Genomic DNA, 24600 nt, shown 5'->3' on the forward strand with positions numbered 1-24600 from the left:
CCGGAATTACAGGCATGCGCTACCACGCCTGGCTGATTTTTAAAATTTTTATTGTAGAGATGAGGTCTCGCTGCCCAGGTGGGTCTCAAACCCGCAGGCTCAGGCAATCCACTCACCTCAGCCTCCCAAGGGTGCAGGATTACAGGCTGAGCCACCGAGCCCGGCTTAGCTTTTTTTTTTTTAAATCAAACAATTACTTTTAAAAATTGTTTGGTGGCTACTGTAGGCCTTTCCTTTAGTCCTATTGATGGGCAGGTTCTATTCCATTATCTCTCACAGACCTAAATGTAACTTGTTTGGAGTACAAGTAGGAAGCTGATTATAAAATGTGTCATCTTATTTCTTTATAAATTGCATTCCAGTGTTGCCATTTTAAAAGAATCTTGGAATGGAATAAATACTTGGAATAGAATAAAGACCAACAGTTTTTTTTTTTTTTTTTTACATTCTTTTAGGACCATCTGAATCTGATAACTTTTCTCATAACCTAAGAGGAGTAATCCCACGGAGTTTTGAATATTTATTTTCCTTAATTGAACGTGAAAAAGAAAAGGTAAACTCACTGTAAAAATAAAGTTGTTTTATGAAATATCTAATTTTGAGTAGTCAACTACTAATAATTAGCTCATGATACATGGAAGGGCATGGATGGTACTCTACAATGTGGATAGTCTAGTATGGTACCAAAAAACCTTTCTTTTTTTTTTTCTTGAGAAAGCAGTTTATTAAGAAGACAAAAAAGCTCCTAAGCAAGAGGGAACCTGAAGGAGGGTTGCCCACATTTCAATTCTTAAGATAAAATTAAGGATTCTGAGTTCTAAATTTCAATTTAATTGAGTTTTTTGCCTATAAAACATGCATCACCCAAGTTGCTGGCTTTTAAGAAAGGAAAGTAGTACTTCTGAGGCTCTCAAAAGAAGATTTTGCAAGAGAGGAAATGTAAAAATCTCAACCAAGGAAAATCAGATACACTAAGCCCCATTGTCTACCTGCATGTAGACTCACAGGTGACTATAGGTGTCCCTAGATCCTCATGACATTCTTTGTAGCACCTGCTACTGCTTTCCCTTGATCTTCTTTCTCCACATGTGGTACAGCTTCATCATCCTGGGGATGTGATCTTTCCTCTTGCATTGACTCCCAGTTTGGGTCATTCTCATAATAGTGCATCTTTAGCTTGGTCAATTCTAGTCTTGGAACCATTAGTGTTATATGTTCCATTACTTGTGTACCAAGAAAACATATAACATTAGTTAAACACTCCTTTACAGAAATTTTCTATCCGTAACATGCAAATTGCATGGCAGTAAAATAAGTTTGGCACCATGCATTTCTGTAGCTAAACATCCTATAGTCTTTTAAATTGTTTTCAGTCTCTTAAAGAGCATAATACTTGTTTTAAATAACTTTATAAGGAAGTCCAATATACAATGCAGACAAAAATTAAATTGCCCAACTAAACTGCTCAATTCCCATCTGCCTATCTTGACTCTGGGTTGTCTTTAGAGACCTCTAGTGCTCCTTGGCCCACTGTTTGCTGCTTTAAAATATACTGTGTTGAACTAGTTATCTAGACTTCTAAAAACTGGCTTTTAGGTATCTTATATTGTATTCAAGGATAATATTGGGTTGATGCATAAGTTCATAATGTTTTTCGCTGTGGCAAAAGTTTTTTAAAAACCTTCCTAAACGTGGAGAATCACTCAGGACAAAGGGACCCTCTTTGAAACCATTTTCTTGCCGTGCTTTCCCTTATGGCATTCCCCGCCCCTGTCCACAGCATAAATATTTCTAGTTTCTTCTGCTGTCTTTACTCCTCTGTTAAACAGAAGAGTGTGTTGGAAGTGCTTGTTTTTTTTTCCTGGATGACACTTCTTTAGCCCACAAATGACCCTAATTTTCTTCAAATCTGCTAAATACAAGATGTATTCACAAGCACAATATTGTCACTCCAAATGACAAATGACACACGATATATTCTCAACATCACAGTGTTGCCATGCCAGAAACAAATGCTGTGAACTTATGCATCAACTTAATATTTTAGAAAATTTGTATCTTGTGAAGCAAGTACAAGATTAATGTTCATGAAAGCTAGGAATGAACACATGAAAATAATGTGTCTAAACAAGGCTTCTCTTTTGCAGGCTGGAGCTGGAAAGAGTTTCCTTTGTAAATGTTCCTTTATTGAAATCTACAACGAGCAGATATATGACCTACTGGACTCTGCATCAGCTGGACTGTACTTAAGGGAGCATATCAAGAAGGGGGTTTTTGTTGTTGGTGCAGTGGAGCAGGTGGTAACCTCAGCTGCTGAAGCCTATCAGGTACCCTGCCATGAGTATTTTTTTGATGCTTAGGCAACAAGCATGCTGTGAAAGCAGCCCAATCTCAAAAAAGTAAAACTTGTGGTGCCAAAATATGTCATAAAGACATAATACAGAATATTCAAAAGAACTAAAGAAAAAAGAATATGGCTATATTTTATAGATATCCCTTAGTTAAAATAGAACTTTGAGTGGCTTGATTTTGCGTTATTTTGGTGTTATTCATTCTAAGCAGGTACTCTTAAAAACCACCATGTGGTGATAGTTTACTAGTGTCCACATGTCTTCAGTTGTTTCTTTGGGAGCTGCCTGTTTGAGGAGTTCCTGGAAACTCTGGCATTTAAACCAGTTGGCTGTTCTCTTCTTTCTACCTTTGATTGCTTGTTAGGTATTGAAAGCACTAGTTAGTGTCAAAAGCCATCTTCTTTTGATTATTCAGCTCAGGACAAACAAACCCCTTTACAGAAATTTACAAAATATTTTACTTACATTTTTATGGAATCAGATCTCACCAGTTGATTTTAAACTGTTTTTTATTGTGTAATATTTGATACATACAAAATATTTCACTTGCATATAAGTTAGCAAGCATAATGTTAAAGTGAACTTGCAGGAACCCATCAGACAATTTAAGCCCACATATCACCAAGACTAGCCTATTTACCTCTCTGTTCTTCCTCATCCCATATCCCTGGCTCCTCCCCAAAATTAAGCGCTATGTTGAATGTCATTATCATTTTGTTCCACTTTTAAATCCCATATTTATGTATATATTAATATATTGGTTTTATCTGTTTTTGAGTTTGAAAAAATATGTTTAGCTTTCTATGACTTCATTAGCTCAACATGGTTAAATTCAGATGAAATTCATCTGTTTTGTATTACATTTCTTTTCATTGATGTATAATATTCTATTATTAATTTATCCTTTCATTTCAACAAGTCTTCAGATTCAAATTGTCTAAACTGAGACTCCCACAGTAAGAGATAGGCTGTACATGCAGCCTAGTGTGTGTATTCATGCTGGGTTTTTTACTGAAATTACATTATAGTTAAGCATCTCTTCATAATTTTTTACAATGTTCAGTCCAGGCATGAACATGGTAAATCTTTTCACTTATTTAGGTCTTTAATTTCTTGCAATATGATTTTAATAATTTTCACTATAAAAGTTTTACATATTTTTTGTTGACTTTATTGCAGTGTGCCTTATGTTTCCAGTTGCTTTAATAGTCTCTTTTAAAAATTACATTTTCTGTTTGGTGTGTATTGAAATGCAGGTGATTTTTATAAAATGCTTTTATAATCAGCTACCTTACTAACTATCTTATAAAATCAAGAATGTGTGTTAAATCTTGTCTGATGCTTTTTTTTGACGTCTGTTGAGATGATCATGTGGTTTTCTTCTTTAACATGTTAACAGGATAAGTACCAGAATAGGTTTGTTAGTCTTTTGTTTAATATTGATATAGTTTGGGTGTTTGTTTCCTCCAAATCTTATGTTGAAATGTGATCCCCAGTGTTGGAGGTGGAGCCTGGTGGGAGGTGTTTGGGTAATGAGGGAAGATTCCCTCATGAATGACTTGGTGCCCTTCTTGTGGTAATGAGTGAGTTCTCACTGTTAGTTCACAGTGAGAGCTGGTTGTTTAAAAGAGCCTGACACCCCTTCTCTCTTTTGCTTCCACTCACGCTATGTGACTTGCCATCTCCCCTTGCCTTCCACCATGAGTAAAAGCTGGTGCCATGTAGGACCATGAGCCAAGCAAACCTCTTTTTTTTTGAGTCAAGGTCTCACTCTGTTGCCCATACTGGAGTGCAGCAGCTTACCACAGCCTTACTTTCTGGGCTATGGCAATCCTTCTACCTCAGCCTTCCGAGTAGCTGGGACTAAAGGTGTGTACCACCATGCACAGCTACTTTTTAAAATTTTTTGTAGAGATGAGGTCTCACTATGCTGCTAGCCTGGTCTTGAACTCCTGGACTCAAGCATAAACCTCTTTTCTTTATAAATTACCCAGCCTCAGACATTCCTCTGTAGCAATGCAAAACTGACTAATACAAGTATTTTCATCTCTCTTCAGAAGAGATCAATCTGTAATTTCCCTTTGTCCTATTCTTCTTGTGAGAAGATTTTAAACTACAAATAAGAATTATTTTATTTTACTTCATCTTGGGGGGTCAGTGTTAGTAAGTTACATATTTCTGGAAATTTTTCCATTCTTAGTTTTCAAATATATTGGCATAAAGTTGTTCCCTAGTGTTCTCATTTTTTAAATCTTTGCTATAACTGCCATTTTGTTTCATTTTTACATAGTTGATACTGTTTATATGGCTTACTTTTTAAAATTTTCTTTGTTTTTACTTTTTTATGGGTTTATCATGCTTTTCTTTTACCAACTTCATAAGCTGGATGTTTAGCTCATTTTGTCCTTTCTTTTGTGATACAACTATGTAATACTAAATGGACCTAATATTTCTTTAGCTTACATGTTTTCATTGTTCTAAATGAGAGAGAGATAGAGTAATAAAAACAAGTAAGACAATTTTTTACCCAAGTTTTAGTGAATCAGTGAGTGACAGTAGTCACACTGGTGGTAGGTTAAATCAAAAAATAAATATTTGCAAAGGGAAAATTGTCAGGAGCACCTTCTGCCACCATACAATTCAAAAACAAACAATAACAAATATGGGGGGGACTCACCAGGAGCTTTCATACTGCATCATTTATTATGCTGCATTTGTATGACTATTGTATACTGTATGAATTTTTTAAAACTATCATTCGTATTCACTTATTTTCCAACACACTTATTCCAGTTCAGGGTTGCAGTTGGTGGGAACCAACCCTAGACAAGTTGTTATTTCATTATAGACGTGCGTGCACACACACACTCTCACAGTTACACTACACACTCAGACTGGGATAATTTAGATGTGCCAGTTCTATTACTGCACACATCTTTGGGATGTGGGAGGAAACTAGAGTACCCAGATAAAAGCCCATGCAGATGTGGGGAAAATGTGCAAACTCCACACAGACAGTGACCCTGACTGGGAACTGAGTTTTTTTTCCCTTATCAACGTCACAATAAATGTTGAATGAAATTATGTGAAGGACCTTCTATAGACTGTTTTATTAGGTGCATATACGAGTATAGAGTAGTTTATCTTCCTTTGATTTGAATTTATAATTTTGCATTAACCATGTACTTTCCTATCAACAAATCTTGCTTTACAAATCCCTTTGCTTGATTTTCATATACTACTCAGCATTTTTTTGATTAGGATTTGCCTAGTATGTTTTCCTGTCAGTCCTTCTGTATCTTAATGTTGTGTTTCTTATAAACCGCATAGCTAAATACACACACACACACACACACACACACACACACACACACACTTTTTTTAAACCACTCTGGACAGTATCTTACCTTATTTATTTATATTAATATGATTGCTGATATTGTTGGACTGTTCCACTATCTTCCTTAGTGTTTCTCTGTTTTACTTAATGCTTTTTCTCTTTTCTTGCCTTTTTGCTTTTGATCCAGTATACAGCATGGTTTATTGAAAAAACTTTCTTTTTCCCATTGTATTGTCACTGCATATTTGAAGATCAATTGACTATACATGTATGAGTTTATATCTGACTCTCTTCTGTTCCATTGATCTCTACATCTCTTTTCACCAATACAAAGCTATCTTGGTTATTATAGCTTGTTGCTGAGTAGTGTTTTGAGATCAGGTAGAGTAAGTTCTCCAACATTGTTCTTTTTAACAATTAACTTGACAACCAGCTTATCAATTTCTGCAAAAAAAGCTACTGGGCTTTTGAGTGGGATTGTGTTGAATCTGCCAATCATTGGTAGAATTGACATCTTAATACTGAATCTTCCAATCCATGAACATTCACCAAGTATTTTTTGTTTGCATTTTGATTTTGTATAAGTATTTAGGCAAAATGCTTATATTTTTCCTTCTTGTGTTGCAAAAGACAGCATACTGTGCTACTTTTGCATCTTGCTTTTTTTGTTTGTTTGTTTATTTGTTTGTTTGAATCAAGGTCTTACTTTGTTGCCCAGACTGGAGTACAGTAGCACAATCGCGGCTCACTGTAGCCTCAAACAGGTACATTAGGTACAAGCTATCCTTCTGCCTCAGCCTCCCAAGTAGCTAGAACTACAGGCACATGCCACCACACCTGACTATTTTTTGTAGAGACAAGTTCTCACTATGTTGCCCAGGCTGGTCTTGAACTCCTGGACTCAAGCTGTCTTTCTACTTCAGCCTTCCAAAAGTCCTGAAATTACAGGCATGAGCCACCATGCCTGGTCTACACCTGGCTTTTATGCAGATAGTCATATTTGGGGATTTTTCCCATGTTTGAGGAACTCTTTTGTTTTCTGCCTCTGGGTGAATGTATCATTATTTAATATTTAATATATAATATGCAGTATTTAATATTATGAAAAGGAAGCATGAACTACTGTCCAAGAAATATAAAACATACAAATAATTTCATTTTTATACAGTGGCTGGTTAATAGAAAGGTTTATGACAGCTGGCATTTATTGAGTGTAGGTGCCAAGCACTGTATTGACTTCTTTTGTATACAATATTTTACTTAATTTTCAATATACTTTTTGAGGTAAGGATACTAATTTCCTTGCATAATGAACATTTGTATACCTAACCCCGAACTGTACCCCACAGTTTTACAATAAAAATATTTTTTTAAAAAAAGGATACTAATTTCCCATTCTACCCTATATATACTGTGGCACTCAAAATGTGGTTCCCGAGCATCATCTGAGTGCTCATTTAGAAATGCAAGATCTCAGGACCCACCTCACACTGAATCAAAATCTGAATTTTTATTAAGATCTTTAGGTGATTCATGCACATAAAACTTAGTGATGAGCCGGGCTCGGTGGCTCAGCCTGTAATCCCGCGCCTTTGGGAGGCTGAGGTGAGTGGATTGCCTGAGTCCGCGGGTTCGAGACCCACCTGGGCAGCGAGACCTCATCTCTACAATAAATCAAAAAATCAGCCAGGCGTGGTAGCACATGCCTGTAATTCTGGCTACTCGGAAGGCTGAGGTGGAAGGATCGCTGGAGCTCAGCAGGCGAGGCTGCGGTGGCCGGGAGCGGCCACTGCACTCCAGTCTGGGCGACAGAGTGAGACTCCAACTCAAAAAAAAAACAAAAAAAAGCTTAGTGATGTTCTGCTCTATGTGAGGTAGGAACCCTATTCCCATTTTAGAAATATGGAGGCCTGAGCCTTGAAAAGGGTTCAACTGGACCCAGACCACACCTAGTATATAGGGGAGCCAAGGTTTGAGCTCATGTTCATCCGATCCAGAGACTGCCTTCTGAACCTTCATGTTTTCTGCTTGCCATAGGGAATAGCAACTCAGAATTTGGCACATCTTTCATAATAATTTTCACTTTTTTTCTTTTGTCTGTACTCTCACTACTTAGACCTAGTTATCAAATATGCTACCTACAGTAAAATCCAGTGTAACATTTATTTATTTGTTTAGAGATAGAGTCTAACTCTGTTGCCCAAGCTGGAGTGCAATGGCACAATCATAGCTAACTATAGCCTCGAACATCTGGCCTCAAGCAATTCTCCTGCCTTGGCCTCAGTGTAACTTAATTAGCCCAAGCATTTTTTTCCTCCCCACCAAACTACTGTTTTAAAGGGGTTTTTTATTATCCTTTGTAGAATTAGATGGAATATTATCTTGAAATAAGCTCATCAGTGACTTTAGGGGCTATGGGGGTGGGTTATTAGTTATTACATCCCTCTTTGTAGACTAGAAGAACTGACAAAACTTTGGACTTGAAGATAATTTAGAGATTTTTCTTGTCCAACATTCTCATTATCTAGGTAAAGAAAGATATTCGCAGAAATTTTGTGATTAACCTTAAATTAACTTAAATAAAAGATGGCAAAACCAATTCTAGATCCTGTGCTTTCTGCTTTCTAGCTTGGAAAAGGAACACAAAGGAAAGTAAAGTTTTCCTTTTGCCTAGGTGTTGTCTGGAGGATGGAGGAACAGACGTGTGGCATCAACATCGATGAATAGAGAATCCTCTAGATCTCATGCAGTCTTTACAATTACAATAGAGTCAATGGAGAAAAGCAATGAGACTGTGAATATACGGACCTCCCTACTTAACCTGGTGGATTTGGCAGGATCTGAAAGGCAAAAAGATACCCATGCAGAAGGGATGAGGTTGAAGGTAAGAATGAAATTATGGTCTTCCACTTGTGTGTGAATTCTTTCTAGAGGTCAGTACCATTAAGCAGTGCATACTGAAATGTCAGTCTGCATATACAACAGGGGTCCCATAAGGGCATAACGGCTATACCATATAACATAGGTGTGTAGTAGGCTACTCCATTTAGGTTTGAGTCACTCTATGAAGTCCACATGATGACCAGATTTCTTAGTGACCCATTTCTCAAAGTATATCCCTGTTGTTAAGTGATGCATGATGTACGAAGCTAAGTGTTTTTGAGAACTGCAAAGAAATAAGAAATTGCTCCTGTCAGAAGGGAACAGAGATTTTTGTTGTTGGGTCGGGACAGTAAACATAAATGGGATATGGCAAGTCTTGATGCCAGGGAGGATAATGATATAAAAGGCAGCAGGGATCAGAGGAAGAAGAATGTGACCTGAACTGCTTATGGGAAGTATTGAAAAACAGTAGTTCTTGAGTTGTCATCTCAAAGGGAAAAGGATTTGGGTAGTAAAGAGAGGAACAGGGAACACATGCCTGGCAGGGAGATATCTCAAGAGTTGTGGATGCAGAGTGAGTGTGGCATTTGACATCTCAGCATAGATCAGTGGATGAATTGGTTAAAAAGGCAAGCAGGCTCAGATCATCTAGGACCAGGAGTGCCACAAGAAGTTCTTACTCAATTCTCCAAACACAGGAAAACATTTGTAATTGTTAAGCAAATTAATGATTCTATAAAGAAAACCTGTTTTATAGAAACAGTCATCTGACCCACCACAGCCAGATTCAAGAGGGGAGAGCCTACAGAGAAAGGAGACCAGTTGTGTTTATAATATTTCAAATGTAAAGGGTTCAGGACCTAGTCCTAGGCTAAGATATTAGCAGTGGGACCAGAGGCTCTATGTAGTATGTATTGTCAGTATGCATATGTGTATTATAATATGAATTGTCAATAAATTATGTGTGGATTCAATAGTTTAGGATATATGAAGAGGACTCCCCAAAAAACTGGAATTATGGCTGTTGGGAGTGGGTTATTAGTTATCATACCTTTATACCTTTAAATATTAAAGCTTATTTTTTAAAATGCCCATTAATGCACTACTCTACTTTTTTTCCTCTGGTCTTTTCTGGTTTTTACCTATACACCAATTTTTAACTATTACAATTATGAAATGACTTTTCTTTCTTTGCATGTTTTTGTGTATGTCTTCTTATACTAAAATTACAATGTTGGCTGGGTGCAGTGGCTTATGCCTGTAATCCCAGCACTTTGGGAGGCCGAGGTGGGAGGATCACTTGAGCCCAGGAGTTCAAGACCAGCCTGGGCAACATGGTGAGAACTCATTTCTAAAAAGAAAAAAGTTAATCAGCCAATCAATAAACTAAAATATAAACAAAGTAAAATTACAATTTTATGGCCAGGCATGGTGGCTAACATCTGTATTCCTAATGCTTTGGGAGGCTGTGATGGGAGGATTGCTTGAATCTGAAGTTTGAGACCAACCTGAGCAACAAAGCTGGGCAACAGAACCCTGTCTCTAAAAAGATGAAATAAAAAAATTTAGCAGGGCCTGGTGGAACACACCTGTAGTCCTAGCTACTCGAATGGCTGAGGTGGGAGGATTACTTGAACCCGGGAGTTTGAGTTTGCAGTGAGATATCATCATGCCACTGCACTCTAGCCTGGGCAACAGAGTGAGACCCTGTCTCCTAAAATAAAAAAAAAAAGTATATTACAGTATACACCAAATAGGAAAAGTTTGGGGATAGTTGAGCACTTTTTTTTTGCTGAAAAGTTAGTTGTTTTTTTATTAATTTTGTCCCTGACTAGCCTTTCCATCCAAAATTGTAACTCTGCTAGATGGTATATTTTCACTCAAAGCATCAAAAAGTAACCAGTGCACCTAAATAGTTGTTATTATTCCTCAACCCCTTAGGAAGCAAGTAACATAAATCGATCTTTGAGCTGCCTGGGCCAAGTGATTACCGCACTTGTTGATGTGGGTAATGGAAAACAGAGACATGTGTGCTACAGAGACTCCAAACTTACTTTCTTACTACGGGTAAAGTAGATCATGGGGTTCCTGGGCTCTTTTTGGCTATGCTCACTAAGGTTTGTAGTGGGACAGTTAGCCTTGGTGGCAAGAGTGTACATTTTCTTTGCTTAAAAAGATCTTATGATTTCTAACCTGAAAACCGTTACCATTAAACAGGATTCCCTTGGAGGTAATGCCAAAACAGCCATAATTGCAAATGTTCATCCTGGATCCAGGTGTTTTGGGGAAACCCTGTCAACTCTGAATTTTGCTCAAAGAGCCAAGCTGATTAAAAACAAGGTAAAATACTCGAGTATACTTTCTTAAATAAATGAGAAAAATACTTACACTTGCAATGTGCCATTTTTGTGATTGCCCTAATAGCAACATTAACTTCTGTTTATTTCTCTGAAAGCTTATCTTATTGTATGTAAGATTTCTGTTTTATCTTTCCTAACCTTCTGTATCACACATGTAACTAGAGATCTACATTAGGACTTATGGTTGTTATTGGTTGATTAGTTTTGTCTTAAGGAAGAGCAAAGTAAGTTTGTGGGACTTTCTTCCTACCAGTAACCAATTAGTCAGTTCTGCAGCAGACATCAGCTGAGTGTCCTCTAATTCAGTTCTAGTCTGATACTATCTACCTGGAGATAGAATCAGATCTCACAGGTTAAGGGCTGTATCTTACAAGACCTCTGATGCCAGTTGCAAGCCCCAGGGCATTTTATCTGTGCTTTAGGTCTATAACCAGCTATAAATTGGAGGTCCATGTTGCTTCTTCCCCTGAGTAAATCAGAAGAAGATAGGTCTTGTCATTTGTTTATTTCCTTGGATTATGGTCCCTTGCTGGGGTATTAGTCATTAAAGCTTCCTGACCCTGAGTATCTTGTGACTTGCTAGTAGTCTTTGGAGATTGTAGAACTGCAGTGATAATTAGAATTACGATGTCATCAATGTGACAGTGATGTCAGAAGTACAGTGGTACCTTGTAATGAGGTTGGCCATAGGAATCAGAAGCAATTGTAAATGGCTTCTTAACACACAAAACAACAAAACCAAGAGCCTTCTATTAGTTACTATCAATGGTATGTCCCCTTGCTGCTGCCTCTCAGTGGAAAGTGCTGGGGGTGCACTTGTTTAAGGATGAGCTGTTTAAAATCTTTCCCAGTGAGCAAACTCACCTAAGACAAAAAGAGTGGGGAATTTGGGACTATCATAGGGTGTTTTTTCCTCATGGAAGTGTTGGGTATTTCACAACTGGGTTCCTTTGACCTGTTTGGGACTCAGCTGTTGGCACTTGTTATTACCCTTTAGGTTTTGTGAGCCTTTTTAAAGATTGGTTTTTTAATTAATAAACTTTATTTTCCATGCAATATGTTTCACCACAGACTTTTACAGAATGTACAGAGAAATCCCATATATTCTCTGTGCTCATGCACGTACAACCTCCCCCCTTATTGCTATCTTGCACCACAGTAGTACATCAGTTGTAGCCTTTTAACTTTTTAGAAGTTGTCTTAAATAAGACTTTTCTTTATGAAAATAAAGATATTTATTGTGAAAAAAACAGAAATGGGACTGTCAAACCAACCCCTCCTTTTAGGAGGACTAATAAAAAACAGAGGGATGGATTCCTCTGGAAAGGGTTGTTTCTGCCAAGCTGATGGAGCTTGAGCCAGCCCTGCAAGTCATTGTGCACTTAGAGGTTAGTCTCCTTCATCCAAAAGAAAAAACAGAGAGGAAATGACACCTACCCAGGTGTTTGCCCTTCTTAGTTGGGAGGGTGAGAAGAAGCTGTGCTTCTCAGAGGGAAGGAAGTGTTGAGTGAACACACCCAGATCCTAAAGGTGACTTCGCCTAAAAGCCCAGGGCTAGTCAATAGAGCTGGGAAGAATGTGGGAGTTTAGGGGAGGAGTGGCTAGGGAGAAGAGAGCCCAGCTGGTGCTGCTTTCTCTGGTTCTAGGTATGAAGGCACAGGAGAAGGATGCTTCCTTCCTACTCCAGCATACTGTGATTCTAGTGGCCTTTTGACTATTTGTGAGATGGAAGTGAAGTTTTATTTGATGTTCATCACTCCAAATCATACCAAAAATTATAAACACAAAATAATTATTGAACAGGCAGTGGTAAATGAAGACACTCAAGGAAATGTGAGCCAGCTCCAAGCTGAAGTGAAGAGGCTCAAAGAACAACTGGCCCAGATGACTTCAGGACAGATGCTACCAGAAAACTTTCTGACCAGAGGTGGGATGAGCACAGTGTCTTTTGTCTTGGGGAAGACCGGGTACAAGTAATAGCATAAAAGCCATCCAGTGGTAGAGAGACAGAATCCAATAAGGTTACCCAAATTTTTCCACAAGTATCTCTTTCTGTTTACCTCTTTCTGTTTATTTCACATATATAAATAAGTACATGATGCTTTGTTTGTAATCAGATACAGATACCGTAGGCATTGAGTTCTGTGAGATATGGTGGAAAGGGGAATTAAAATGAATTTGACTAATTCATTCATAATAAATGCTAAGAAGACTAATTTCATTAGATCTACTTCTAAGATTCTGTTATAGCATATATAATCTGTATTTGTTCACTGAATCAGACAAGAGACTTATTTTTCTTCAAAGAATAGTTAATGGAGAATGAATTAATTTGAAATCTAGAAAACTAGGAAGATGAATTATATCATAAGAAGTGTACAGCACCCTGAGACTTTCCCAATTTTTTTTAGATCCACTTCTAATTTTGTTATACAATATGTCATCTATTACATATGTTAACTAAATAAAAAGAAACTTATTTTTCTTTGAAAAACAGCTTAATATGTGGATTGGGTTAATTTGGAATTTATAATCAAGTAATGATAGTTTGGTTCTTTTTCGGTTAGTTAAGAGCAACTAATTAAAACCTGTCTGTTTTAGCTCGTCTCTTGGATTTAAAATTAGAGAAAAATTTTTTCCCCTTTCTCTTTCTTTCTTACTGGACCAATTACAGACAAAGAGAAGACTAACTACATACAGTATTTCCAGGAGGCAATGTTATTCTTTAAGAAATCTGAACAGGAAAAGAAGGTAGGAAACTGAATTATTAATAAAGAGGATTCAAGATATCTTAGGCCTTCACGACATGGTCTTTATTGGCTTGCTGAGTGAAATAAGTGGTTCCGGGACAATAAAGAAAGTAGAGGAATGCTGTGAAAAATCTTATTTTGCCTTTAAGATTAAATTTGAAGTTGATATTTTTTGCTGCATTTATGAAAATCTAGGGAAGTTGAATTAGTTTTCATGTTTAACCAAATTGTGAATTTCTTAAGTCTCTGATAGAAAAAGTTACTCAGTTAGAAGACCTCACCCTCAAAAAGGAAAAATTTATTCAGTCCAATAAAATGATTGTGAAATTCCGAGAGGATCAAATAATACGACTGGAGAAGCTCCACAAGGAATCCCGGGGAAGTTTTCTGCCTGAGGAGCAAAATCGTTTGCTCTCAGAATTAAGGGATGAGATTCAGACTCTGCGAGAACAAGTGAGTTCATGGCATTTGTAGTATTTCTAAGAATAAGAGAAGGTCAAAGCAAATCTAAATTTGACACCAAGTACTTGTTCTTTAATACAGTGGAAGTTGTTTTAAATGAATTCAATTGAAAGTATGATTGCATAATTTCTTCCCTCATCTTTTCAACATAGAGGGAAGAGAGAAGAAAAGGGAAGAATCTGTGGTCATGTTGCTACATAGCACATAACCTCAGCAGGCCACAAAAAATTTGACCCCAAGGGGTAGTTGTGATTATCTGAATCAGGAGACTCTGTAGAGTTTATTCTTTTAAAGTTTTTTTTTGTTTGTTTTCTAGGGAGAATAGATAGGTAATACAGGCACATTGTGGGGAAAAACCCAAGATCTGTTTTACGTTTTTTGTGTATCTTTCCAGAGCTTTTAATGCATATTCAAACTAACATGGATAGATATTTTTACTTTTATTTCTCTTACACACTTTTCTGCACCTTGTCTTTTTCAGTTAATGTATCTTAGAGGGCAGTTCAATCTTGGTCAACAGAGAATTTCAGTGTATTGATTTAACCAATTTCCTTTGCATGAAAAGCCTGCCACAATGTACACCCATGTGCTTCTCTCATAGGTGCCTAGGCAAAAGTTTCAAGGGTCTAGACTCAAACGTAGAATAGCAGAATTGTAAGATGTGCATATTTTTAATCTAATCACAAATGCTAAGTTGCTGTCCACAATGGTTGTAGCAAGATACTGTGAGTGGTACACGCGCATACCTAGTTTTCTAATGGCTTTTTAGAGGGATTGCTTACTAAAGAAATATTTGTAAATATATAATGTATGTGATTCTTTTGTGTCACAGATAGAGCACCACCCCAGAGTTGCGAAGTATGCTATAGAAAATCATTCCCTCAGGGAGGAGAATAGAAGACTGAGATTATTAGAGCCTGTGAAAAGAGCCCAAGAAATGGATGCCCAGACTATTGCAAAACTAGAAAAAGCTTTCTCTGAAATATGCATCACAGAGAAAAATGACAAAAGTAAGAAATGATTATTGAATACATGCCATGTAAGAAGGAGCTGTTTTAAAGAGCATTTGTAGTTTTTTGCAGTTAGAGTCTTTATTTCATCCTTCACTCCTGCTGTGCTAATTTTTTATATACATACTTATCCTTTTATGTTATAAAAAGGCATTTACTGAACATTTTTTCTCAGAAATCACATAGTAGTACACAATGTAGGCTAATCAACATAGCAAAAGAATTCCATTATATTTCTCTTTTATTGATAAAAAGATTTATTCAGATATTGCTTAAATAGAATTTTTTGTTTAAAGTATTTGAAATAAAAAGTACTTAACTAATCAAAAAAATAAATGTTGAGTCAATGTGTTTATCAATGCAGTTAAGTTTTGTGCAATGTAAGAGATAGAGGGGTCAGACTCATGATCCACCCAGCACAGAGTTTTGGTCCTGATGCTGTGATTACCATTGTATATACTGTTAGTTACATGTTATTTTCATAAGTTTGCTCTTGCTGTATGAAAAGTATTTTATTTAGTACTAAAGCAAACTTACAGGCTTGGTAGCTATTGGTGTTAATGCCCTGGGATTTGGTAATAAAGTCTGTGCTTGCCCCATTATTAACTGTTGGTATTTTCATGATCTCTTATCATATTCAGTTTTGGCCTTTCTTTTTAGGTTGAAATTGAGAAAGTTCTAATTTTTTTATTCTACATTCATAAAGAAGACTGTCTCTGATTTTTAAAATTTTCTTCTCTACGCTTTTTTGTACTTTGTTATGACTAAGTAAAGGAATAAGATTTACGGTATTTAGACTGTGAAAAGATCAAGATTTTTATTTTTAATTTTTGAATTTTATTTTAAATTTTATTTTTGTAGAGACAAGGTCTTACTATGTTACTAGGCTAGTATCAATCTCCTGGCTTTAAGCAATCCTCCCATTTTGGCCTCCCAAAGTATTGGGATTACAGGCATGAGCCACTTTTCCCCACTGAGAGACTAAGATTTTTAGATGCAAAGCTAAGATCAGTTTTCTGTTTTATTTCAACTACTTTTCTTTACAATGCTTTGTATATTGTTGATTGTTTTGGCACCAGTAGTACCTTCACTTATTACCTTCAAAAGATACTAATGGCAGTTTCTGGATGCTACTAATTTCAGAACATTTATTATTCTCTAAACAACTTTTACATGATCTTTTCCCACATGGAAACTCAGCAGACTCTCTTCAACATATTCACTCTTCTAAGCAATTCCTAAAAATTAATATTTTCTATCTGGTAGATGATACCAAGTTTTTTCAATTTGTTACCCTATTTGTTTCTTTTTCTAAATAATTCATTGACTGTTAACATAATTTGCTAGCATTAATTTCTGCAAAATTCAGCTGTCGATATTTCTGCATCTGCCTTATGCATGTTGTACTTCAGTCATTGTTTGCTCCTTCTTGTAAAGAAAACAGTATTGCCTTATCTATTTGTCTCATCCTGTGACCTCTCTGCTTCATAAACATGACTTCTAAGCCTCTTATGTCTCCTGCTGTTATGCCTGCTATCTGGTGGATGTCAGCATTTTAGGGCCCATTTTCTAACTCATTCCTCATTTTTCCTCCTTGTGGCTCAAAATTGATACCCGCAGAAACTTAGAAAATGTGTTATATTATTTTGTTTTTCAAAGACTGAGGTTGTAAAGCATGTGCCTCTAGTCCCAACTACTTGGGAGGCTGAAGTAGGAGGATCACTTGAGACCAGAGTTTGAGGCTATAGTGTGTGATGATTATGCCTGTGAATAGCCACTGCATTTCAACCTGGTAATATAGTGAGACACCATTAAAAAAAAAAAGACTGAGGTTGTTTCCTTTTTATCAGGTCAGCAAGGATTTTCTCCTAAAGTTCAGAAAGAACCATGTTCATTCACAAACACTGAGAAGTTAAAAGCACAACTCCTGCAAACTCAGACAGAGCTGAATAATTCAAAACAAGAATACGAAGAATACAAAGAACTAACGAGGTAAAGTGTAAATACACATATATGCACACCTATTTTTAGTGTTCATTTGCTATAGTGTTAATATTGACTATTTAATTGGGTATTTTACTTTAAATATTAAACTGTCACGGTAGCAATCATTTTGACATGAAAAAAAAGGTCTTGCTTCCAGCTCTTTAGTAATATATTTAATGAGCTAGATTAAACAACTGTTTTAAGCAATACTGTCCTGTTGAGAAGAGTGTTCATCAAACCTGCATAGTAAATTCTTTATCTGGTTACCAAATTTAAATCACACTTGTTATGAAATAAATAAAGGTTTCTAGAAATTATAGCTTTGTTAATATTCTTGCTTGATCTTGGGTAAAAGAAAAGTCACATTCATATTATAACTAAGATTAATCCTACCCTAAAATATAAAGAAATATATTAGGCTGAGGCAAGAGGATTGCTTGAGCCCATGAGTTAGGACTCCCCCCGAACAACAAAGCAAGATCACGTCCCCACGCCTATAATCCCAGCACTTTGGGAGGCTGAGGTGAGAGGACTGCCTGAACCCACTGGTTCGAGATCAACCTGGGCAACTTGGTGAGACCTCACCTGTACAATAAATAAAAAAATCAGCTGGGCATGATGGTGCGTGCTCCTTGGAAGGCTGAGGTGGAAACGATCACCTGAGTCCAGCAGGTTGGGGCTACGGTGGCTGTGAGCATGCCACTGCACTCTAGCCTGAGCAACAGTGTGAGACTCCAACTCAAAAAAAAAAAAATGTGTTATTATAGACATTTGGGTTTTTGACTTTGAACTCTACCATTTCCTACTGAATCCCTCAAACAGTCATCAATCTCTGAGCCATATTTTACCCAAATGGAAAATGAGGGTAATAACCTGAGAGAATATCTCTGATTTAAAGAGATAACTGTAAAGTTATGTGAGTATATAAACTGTAAGGTACTCTACAAATGTTTAGTATTACTTATTTCCCTGAAATACTCAATTTTACAATATCTATTAGGAAAAGACAGCTAGAAATGGAATCAGAGCTTCAGTCTTTGCAAAAAGCGAATCTTAATCTTGAAAACCTTTTGAAAGCAACAAAAGCCTGCAAGCGGCAAGAAGTTTCTCAGCTGAATAAAATTCATGCTGAAACTCTGAAGGTAGGTAATCTGGAGCAATATTTCTATCTTAAATCAGTGCTATCTCATTTTATTAATAATAGAGTCTGCATGGTTTATCTTCAGACACAGAATCCCTTGCAAGTAGTTAACACCAGGGTCCCACTGGTCCTAGTGTTCTGAGGTGTACCTTCATTGGCAGAGTGAGGTAGGAAAGCATTCAGCATTTGGAATCAAATTCTACTCTGTTGCTAGCCTTAGTCAGGATTTTCTAATGCCTGAGCCTCATTTTTTTCCCTCTAAATTGGCAATGGAAGCAATTTGATTGCAGGGTTTTTAGAGCAGTGAGATAATTGATAAAATGCCTGCTATCTGGTGGATGTCAGTAAATGGCAGATGTCACTAGAATGTAACATGCTCAAAGCTTACAGTAGAATAAAAATTCTAAAGGCAAAGACCAGTAATGGATCACAGGTGGCACTGGAAATAACGGGAAGAGTTTTTTCTTTAAATAACCATAGCTGTCATAAAAGAGAAAAAAAAATGTGTGAGCATCTGAGAATGAGGAGAGAGAAAGGGAAATACACAGGGAAAGCAAAAGGTAGACAGGTTGATGTTGATGATGGTGGTTATGACTTTTGTATCAAACTCTCAGAAGGTTAAAAGAACTTAGCCAGATGTGATGGTGAGTCCTAGCTACTCAGGAAGCTGAGGCAGGGGGATTGCTTGAGCTCATGAGTTAGGACTCCCACCTGGACCACAAAGCAAGACCACGTCCCCCCCAAAAAAAAGAAAAGAAAAAAAAACAATGTTCCTTATACATCTTAAACTTACAAAGTAAATAGATGTTTATTTGTGATGGTTATTTTGAGCAGTGATGCTTTTTGTATCAGTTAATGGAAGACTGCTTTTAAAAATAATTTTATTCATTTGAATAAGTAATTCACATGACTGAAATGTGTAAAGGTATAAAAGGTGTTCAGTGACAGGTCTCTTCCTTTCTGCTATCCTTGAAGCCAACCACGGTTCTTTCTGGAAGCAGTCAGTGTCACCAAGTCAAGCAGTGTAACCAAGTGTTTTCTTATTTCACACAAATATCATAATATAGTTGCATATCATTCTATAGTTTGGGATGTGTGTTTTATACCTATTTTAGAGTTTGTCTTGTTTCTGCAGGGAAAAAAATTCCTTTGTTTTTGTTTTTTGGCTTTTAATTTGTTTTGGAGGTTGTGCAAGAATGTATTTAATGGATATGATTTATTCAACCTGGAAAATTTTTTTAAATAAAGGTAAATTTTTGCTTATTTTAAAAAGGTGGCCTTTGAAATCTTGGTAGGAAATTATTTTAGAATACTTGCAGAATATTGCCATATGTTTTATAATCCTGTGTCTGTCACCCCTTAGCACGGTGGAATCATAGAACTTGAAGCAAGAGGAATAGGAGGTTTACCAAGAATGGCATAGCAATTAGATCCATTGGTTGTTGTTTGTTTTTAATTGTAAAAGTATTTTATGAATATATTCTCTTGGCTTAAAAGAAATATATATGCAAATTAAGATTAAGGTTCTTTTGAGCACCATTGCCAATCTCATTCTAATCTAGTCCTTTATCCCCCATCCTTTTTCTTAGCTTTTTTTTTTTTTTACAGTAAATATATATGGACTGAGAAACAATACATAGAGTTGTTTCACAGATTGTTTATTGTTTTACTTTTTAAAAAATAGTCATTCTACATGTATTATTTTGCAATCTGCTTTTGCCAGCTCAGGGATATGCTTTACTTGTTAGTACCTAGAGTACTACCTCATTTTAAACCTTGACTTCTATGGCTTATTTAGATGGTTTCCAGGGCACACATTCTCTGAGGTGGGTTCTTTTGAAGACGTGGTAGTCTTAGCATTTGAGCCAGTCCTGCTGAAGCTCCCTCCCAGTGGTTGCACCACGTGACTTTCTAGTATTGAGGCACTCCTTTTCCAGTGCTGTCCACAGTACCTGGCATTGCCAGACTCTTTAATGTTTTACAGTCTGATGTGTAAAAATGGGATCTTTTGTTTTGTTTTGTTTTGTTTTGAGTTGAAGTCTCTGTCACCTAGGCTGGAGTGCAGTGGCACACTCACGGCCACCCACAGCCTTGACTTGCTGAGCTCAGGTGATCCTTCTGCCTCAGCCTTCCAAGTAGCTGGAACTCCAGGCACGAGGAAAATAGGATCTTGTTAAGGTTTTGATTCTTATTTCCCTCCTTTCTAGTGAGGTCGAATATCTTTTCATAAGTGCATGTTGATTTGTATATCCTTTTCCATATGAAAAAGAACGCATTTTCCTATTGGCCATTTATCTTTTTCTTCTGATTTGTGAGAGTTTTATATAATTACTTTTTGTTATTTTATATACTGCCAATATATTCCTCTCATCATATTGCTTGTCTTTTATCTTTGGATGTGATGTTTTTGTTATATAGAAGTTTTTTAATTTTGGTATAGATAGGTTTATTGATTTTTTATTCTTGTGACTTTTTTGCCTTTAATTTTGCTTTTACATTGAAATGTTTGTGCATCTACTGTTTTATTATTGAATGGTATGAGAAAGATGTAAATTTTATTTTTATAATCCATATTTTTCTTACCAATTGGAAATTTTTACATAGTCATTTTACTTCTGGGCTTTGTATTTTGTTTCAGTGTTTTATTTGTATATGCTGTTTTAATGATTATAGCTTAATATTTATTTTTATATCAGATGGGGAAGTCTCTAATTTCCTTTTTTATTTTTTATTTTATTGAATTGGGATCTCACTCTGTCACCCTGGCTGGAGTGCAGTGGCATGATCACAGCTTACCGCAGCCTCAACCTCGGCTCAGGTGATCCTTCTGCCTCAGTCTCTTGAGTAGCTGGGATTATGGGTGTACAAGAATCAACCTGGCTGATTTTTTAGTTTTTTGTTAATGTTGCCCAGACTGGTCTTGAACTTCTGGACTCAGGCAGTCTTCCTCCCAAAGTGTTGGGATTACAGGTGTAAGCCACTGCACCTGGCCAATTTGTTCTTTTTTTAAACTTTCTCTTTTTGCATGCTTATTCTTTGTATGAAGTTAAGATATCAGCTCATCAAGTTTTATTTTAGAAAATTGTATTAGAATTCTGCTGGGGACTGTATTGAACTGATATATTTACTTCCACTTGGACATTTCTTTTGCTGTTTTTCAAAGACACTTTTTTCTTTTGATGAGCAGAATTCCAATTTTATCCTCTCTTTTAAAAATTACTAAATATGCTCTTTTTTTCTGTGTGTGAATGCTGTTTTCTATAATTAATTTTGTTTTGCAGATTATAACTACACCGACCAAGGCTTATCAACTTCGTTCTCGAGCAGTACCAAAATTAAGCCCTGAAACAGGAAGCTTTGGCTCTCTACACACTCAGAATTCTAGCATATTAGATAATGATATATTAAATGAGCCAATTCCACCTGAGATGAATGAACAAGCTTTTGAGGCCATTTCTGAAGAGCTTAAAACAATGCAGGTTAGTTTTAGAAAAATTAAATAATTAGATGTTCATTTAAATAAATTTGCTCTATTTTTAACTCTTTATAATTTGCAGTGTTGGGCCAGGTGTGGTGGTTCATGCCTGTAATCCCAGCACTTTGAAAGGCTGAGGTAGGAGGATTGCTTGTGACTATGAGTTAAAAAATAGCCTGGGTAACATAGCAAGACCCTCCCCCTCTACAAAAATTTTAAAAATTGGGCCAGGTATGGTAGCATGTGCTTTCAGTCCCAGCTACATGGGACCCTGAGGCAAGAGGACTGTTTGAGCCCAGGAATTTGAGACTGCAGTGAGCCATGATCATGCCAGTATACTCTAGCTTAGGTGACAGAGAGATCCTATCTCAAAAAACAACAAAACAAAACAAAACAAAAAAACCCCAGTCTGGAAGACATAGTGAGACCTTGTCTCCACAAAATATCAAAAAATTAGCCCACTGTGATGGCGCATGCCTGTAGTCCCAGCTACTCAGGAGGCTGAGATGGAAGGATTGCCTCAGTCCAGGAGGTCAAGGATGCAGTAAGCCATGATCATGTTATTACATTCCAGCCAGGACCCAGACTTGGATGTGGGGGGGTGGGGAGGGGATTGCAGTGTTCAAACCTGCTTAAAATTGAACTTATATATTTTTAAGTGTGGGTATGTAAACATTTTGGTTTAGAAATCAGCCCACTCTTAGTTTCTTTTTTTTTATTTGCTCAGCAAGCAGTAAGTCATTCTCCAATCTTCATGGACTTTGGTTTCCATGTGTCTAAAATGACCAGTTGGCCACTAGCTTCAAATTTCAAAACTGGCTTATGTGGCACAATGCTATCAAAAGAATCTTATTACAGATAAAACTTTAGACAGCTTTTATTGTATTTGGAAATAACATGTGAAAACTTATTGTTCCACAATTCTTGTGGTTTGGTAATTTTTTAAAGAAAGTTTTCTACTGTTCAGTAAAACTTGGAGTGGGCCAGACCACCCCAAATCCCAGTAATTTGTCCTTTTCAGGTCACAGAGGCCTTTCTGGTGCAGTAACTCCATGCAGACCTAAGGAAGCTTCTTAGAAGTCTCAAGATGGCTCTGTGGTGTTTTGTTTTGTTTTTTGAGTCAGAGTCTTACCCTGTTGCCCAGACTGGGGTACAGTGGCACGATCATGGCTACTGCAACCTCAATCTGCTGGGCTCAGGTGATCCTTCCCCCACAGCCTCCCAAGCAACTGGGACTACAGGTGCACACCACCATACCTGGCTAATTTTTTTTAATTATTGTAGAGACAAGGTCTCACCATATTGCCCAGGCTGGTCTCAAACTCATGGGCTCAAGCAGTCCTCTTGCCTTGGCTTCCTAAAGTGCTGGGATTACAGTCATGAGCCACCGCACCTGGCCGACTCTGTGGTTTAATCTAGAATTTTAATTTTATTCACTTCTTTCCTTTGTGTTTCAGACTGTTTAATTTGATGGACCACAAGTATAATTCTGAAACATGAGAATTTGCTTGTTTTGACATTGTTTCCTGGCTCCGAACAAGCCTTTGATTTCTTTGTTTATATGTGGTTTTGAGTTTGTTTTGTATTTTGATTCTTTAATGCAGAAGAAATAATAGAATGTTTGAGAATTCCATTAAAAAAATTTTTGACAACTGAAATTTTTGTGTTGCAGAAACAAATGAGTACTCTTCAAGTCAAGTTGGATGAAGAAGAGCATAAAAGCCTAAAGCTTCAGCAGCTTGTTGACAAACTGGAACATCATTCTACTCAAATGCAAGAGGTAAGACCAAGAGCATGGCCTCAGAAAGTGTATGAAATATGTCCTTAAAGTAAGAGTATTACAGGATAAGAAGGTCATCACACAGCCTTAGTCAAGGCTTATTTAAGGTGTATTCTCTGCTTTGTTACTTAGCAAACTGCTCTGATAATGAGACCAACATGCTTAGTCTGAATTCTGGTCAACTTAGTTGATAGTGCAAATGGATGGTGTGAAAGCAACATGGATGGTTCAAGTCCTTGCAGTGGTCTTTTACTTTCTTCATCATCTTTACTGTAGTTATGAGAACAGCCAGTTTTCTTCTAGTCAGAGACTTTAAAACCAGACTTTAAAAATAGAAACAAGTTAATGATTTAGAGTGTGTCTTGGCATGCCAGTATTCCTTTTCCAGTAAAGTTACCTCTTTCCCAAAGCTTTTCTCATCAGAAAGATCTGACTGGACCAAACAGCAACAAGAGCTTCTCTCACAATTAAATGTCTTTGAAAAGCAACTTCAAGACTCTCAAACTAAGAATGACTGTAAGTTTGAATAATTAGGAGCTTTGTGACCTGAGGGAATGCTATAACTCCGTATCTTTTTACTCATATAAATAATTGATGTTCCTGTGTTTTTGGTTGCTTGCTTTGTTGTTAAGACAGCCAAACTTGAGATTGCATGGCAGTGGTAAGTAACAGTAATATATCCTAAAAGGTAATTATCCCCAGGATTGCCCACAAACAAATGATACAGATGTTTGCTTAAAGTTTTATTTTTTATTTTAAAGATATGGGATACAATTCAGGATTAGGTATACAAGTGGTTGTCATACAGATAAAGTTTGGGCCTCTCTTTGGTCCCCACTTTGCCTGGTTTGAGATTGGGTACCCTTATTGATGTTGTGCTTAAAGTTTTAAACTGCTTTGGAAATGAAGTGTCTTGAATTCATGAAATGTGTATTTTAAGATTGACAAAATAAAGCATAAATGATATATTAGGAGATGTGGGAGAATTATCTAATCTCCATTTTTTCAGTTTACTTCTTTAATCATCAAAGTATTTGCAGTAGTTTGTAATAAAACTAAAAC

General features: G+C 36.7%; 1 protein-coding gene across 2 annotated transcripts in view; it reads left to right on the top strand.

Moving 5' to 3' along the window:
• Nucleotides 1-24600, top strand: part of KIF15 (kinesin family member 15) — a 77531-nt gene that overhangs the window by 19569 nt on the left and 33362 nt on the right. For both annotated transcript variants that reach the window (XM_008071372.2, XM_008071373.1), the window contains 14 exons: nucleotides 456-553; nucleotides 2148-2327; nucleotides 8366-8575; nucleotides 10516-10641; nucleotides 10792-10914; nucleotides 12738-12861; nucleotides 13609-13685; nucleotides 13928-14137; nucleotides 14979-15156; nucleotides 17007-17148; nucleotides 18143-18284; nucleotides 21565-21762; nucleotides 23431-23538; nucleotides 23949-24054. In XM_008071372.2, coding sequence (XP_008069563.1) covers nucleotides 456-553; nucleotides 2148-2327; nucleotides 8366-8575; nucleotides 10516-10641; nucleotides 10792-10914; nucleotides 12738-12861; nucleotides 13609-13685; nucleotides 13928-14137; nucleotides 14979-15156; nucleotides 17007-17148; nucleotides 18143-18284; nucleotides 21565-21762; nucleotides 23431-23538; nucleotides 23949-24054 — 2022 coding nt within the window. The remainder of the gene's footprint in view (nucleotides 1-455; nucleotides 554-2147; nucleotides 2328-8365; nucleotides 8576-10515; nucleotides 10642-10791; nucleotides 10915-12737; nucleotides 12862-13608; nucleotides 13686-13927; nucleotides 14138-14978; nucleotides 15157-17006; nucleotides 17149-18142; nucleotides 18285-21564; nucleotides 21763-23430; nucleotides 23539-23948; nucleotides 24055-24600) is intronic.

The sequence above is a fragment of the Carlito syrichta genome, unplaced genomic scaffold (genome assembly GCF_000164805.1).
Source record: "Carlito syrichta isolate Samal-C Ts95f unplaced genomic scaffold, Tarsius_syrichta-2.0.1 Scaffold314298, whole genome shotgun sequence".
Classification (NCBI taxonomy): domain Eukaryota; kingdom Metazoa; phylum Chordata; class Mammalia; order Primates; family Tarsiidae; genus Carlito; species Carlito syrichta.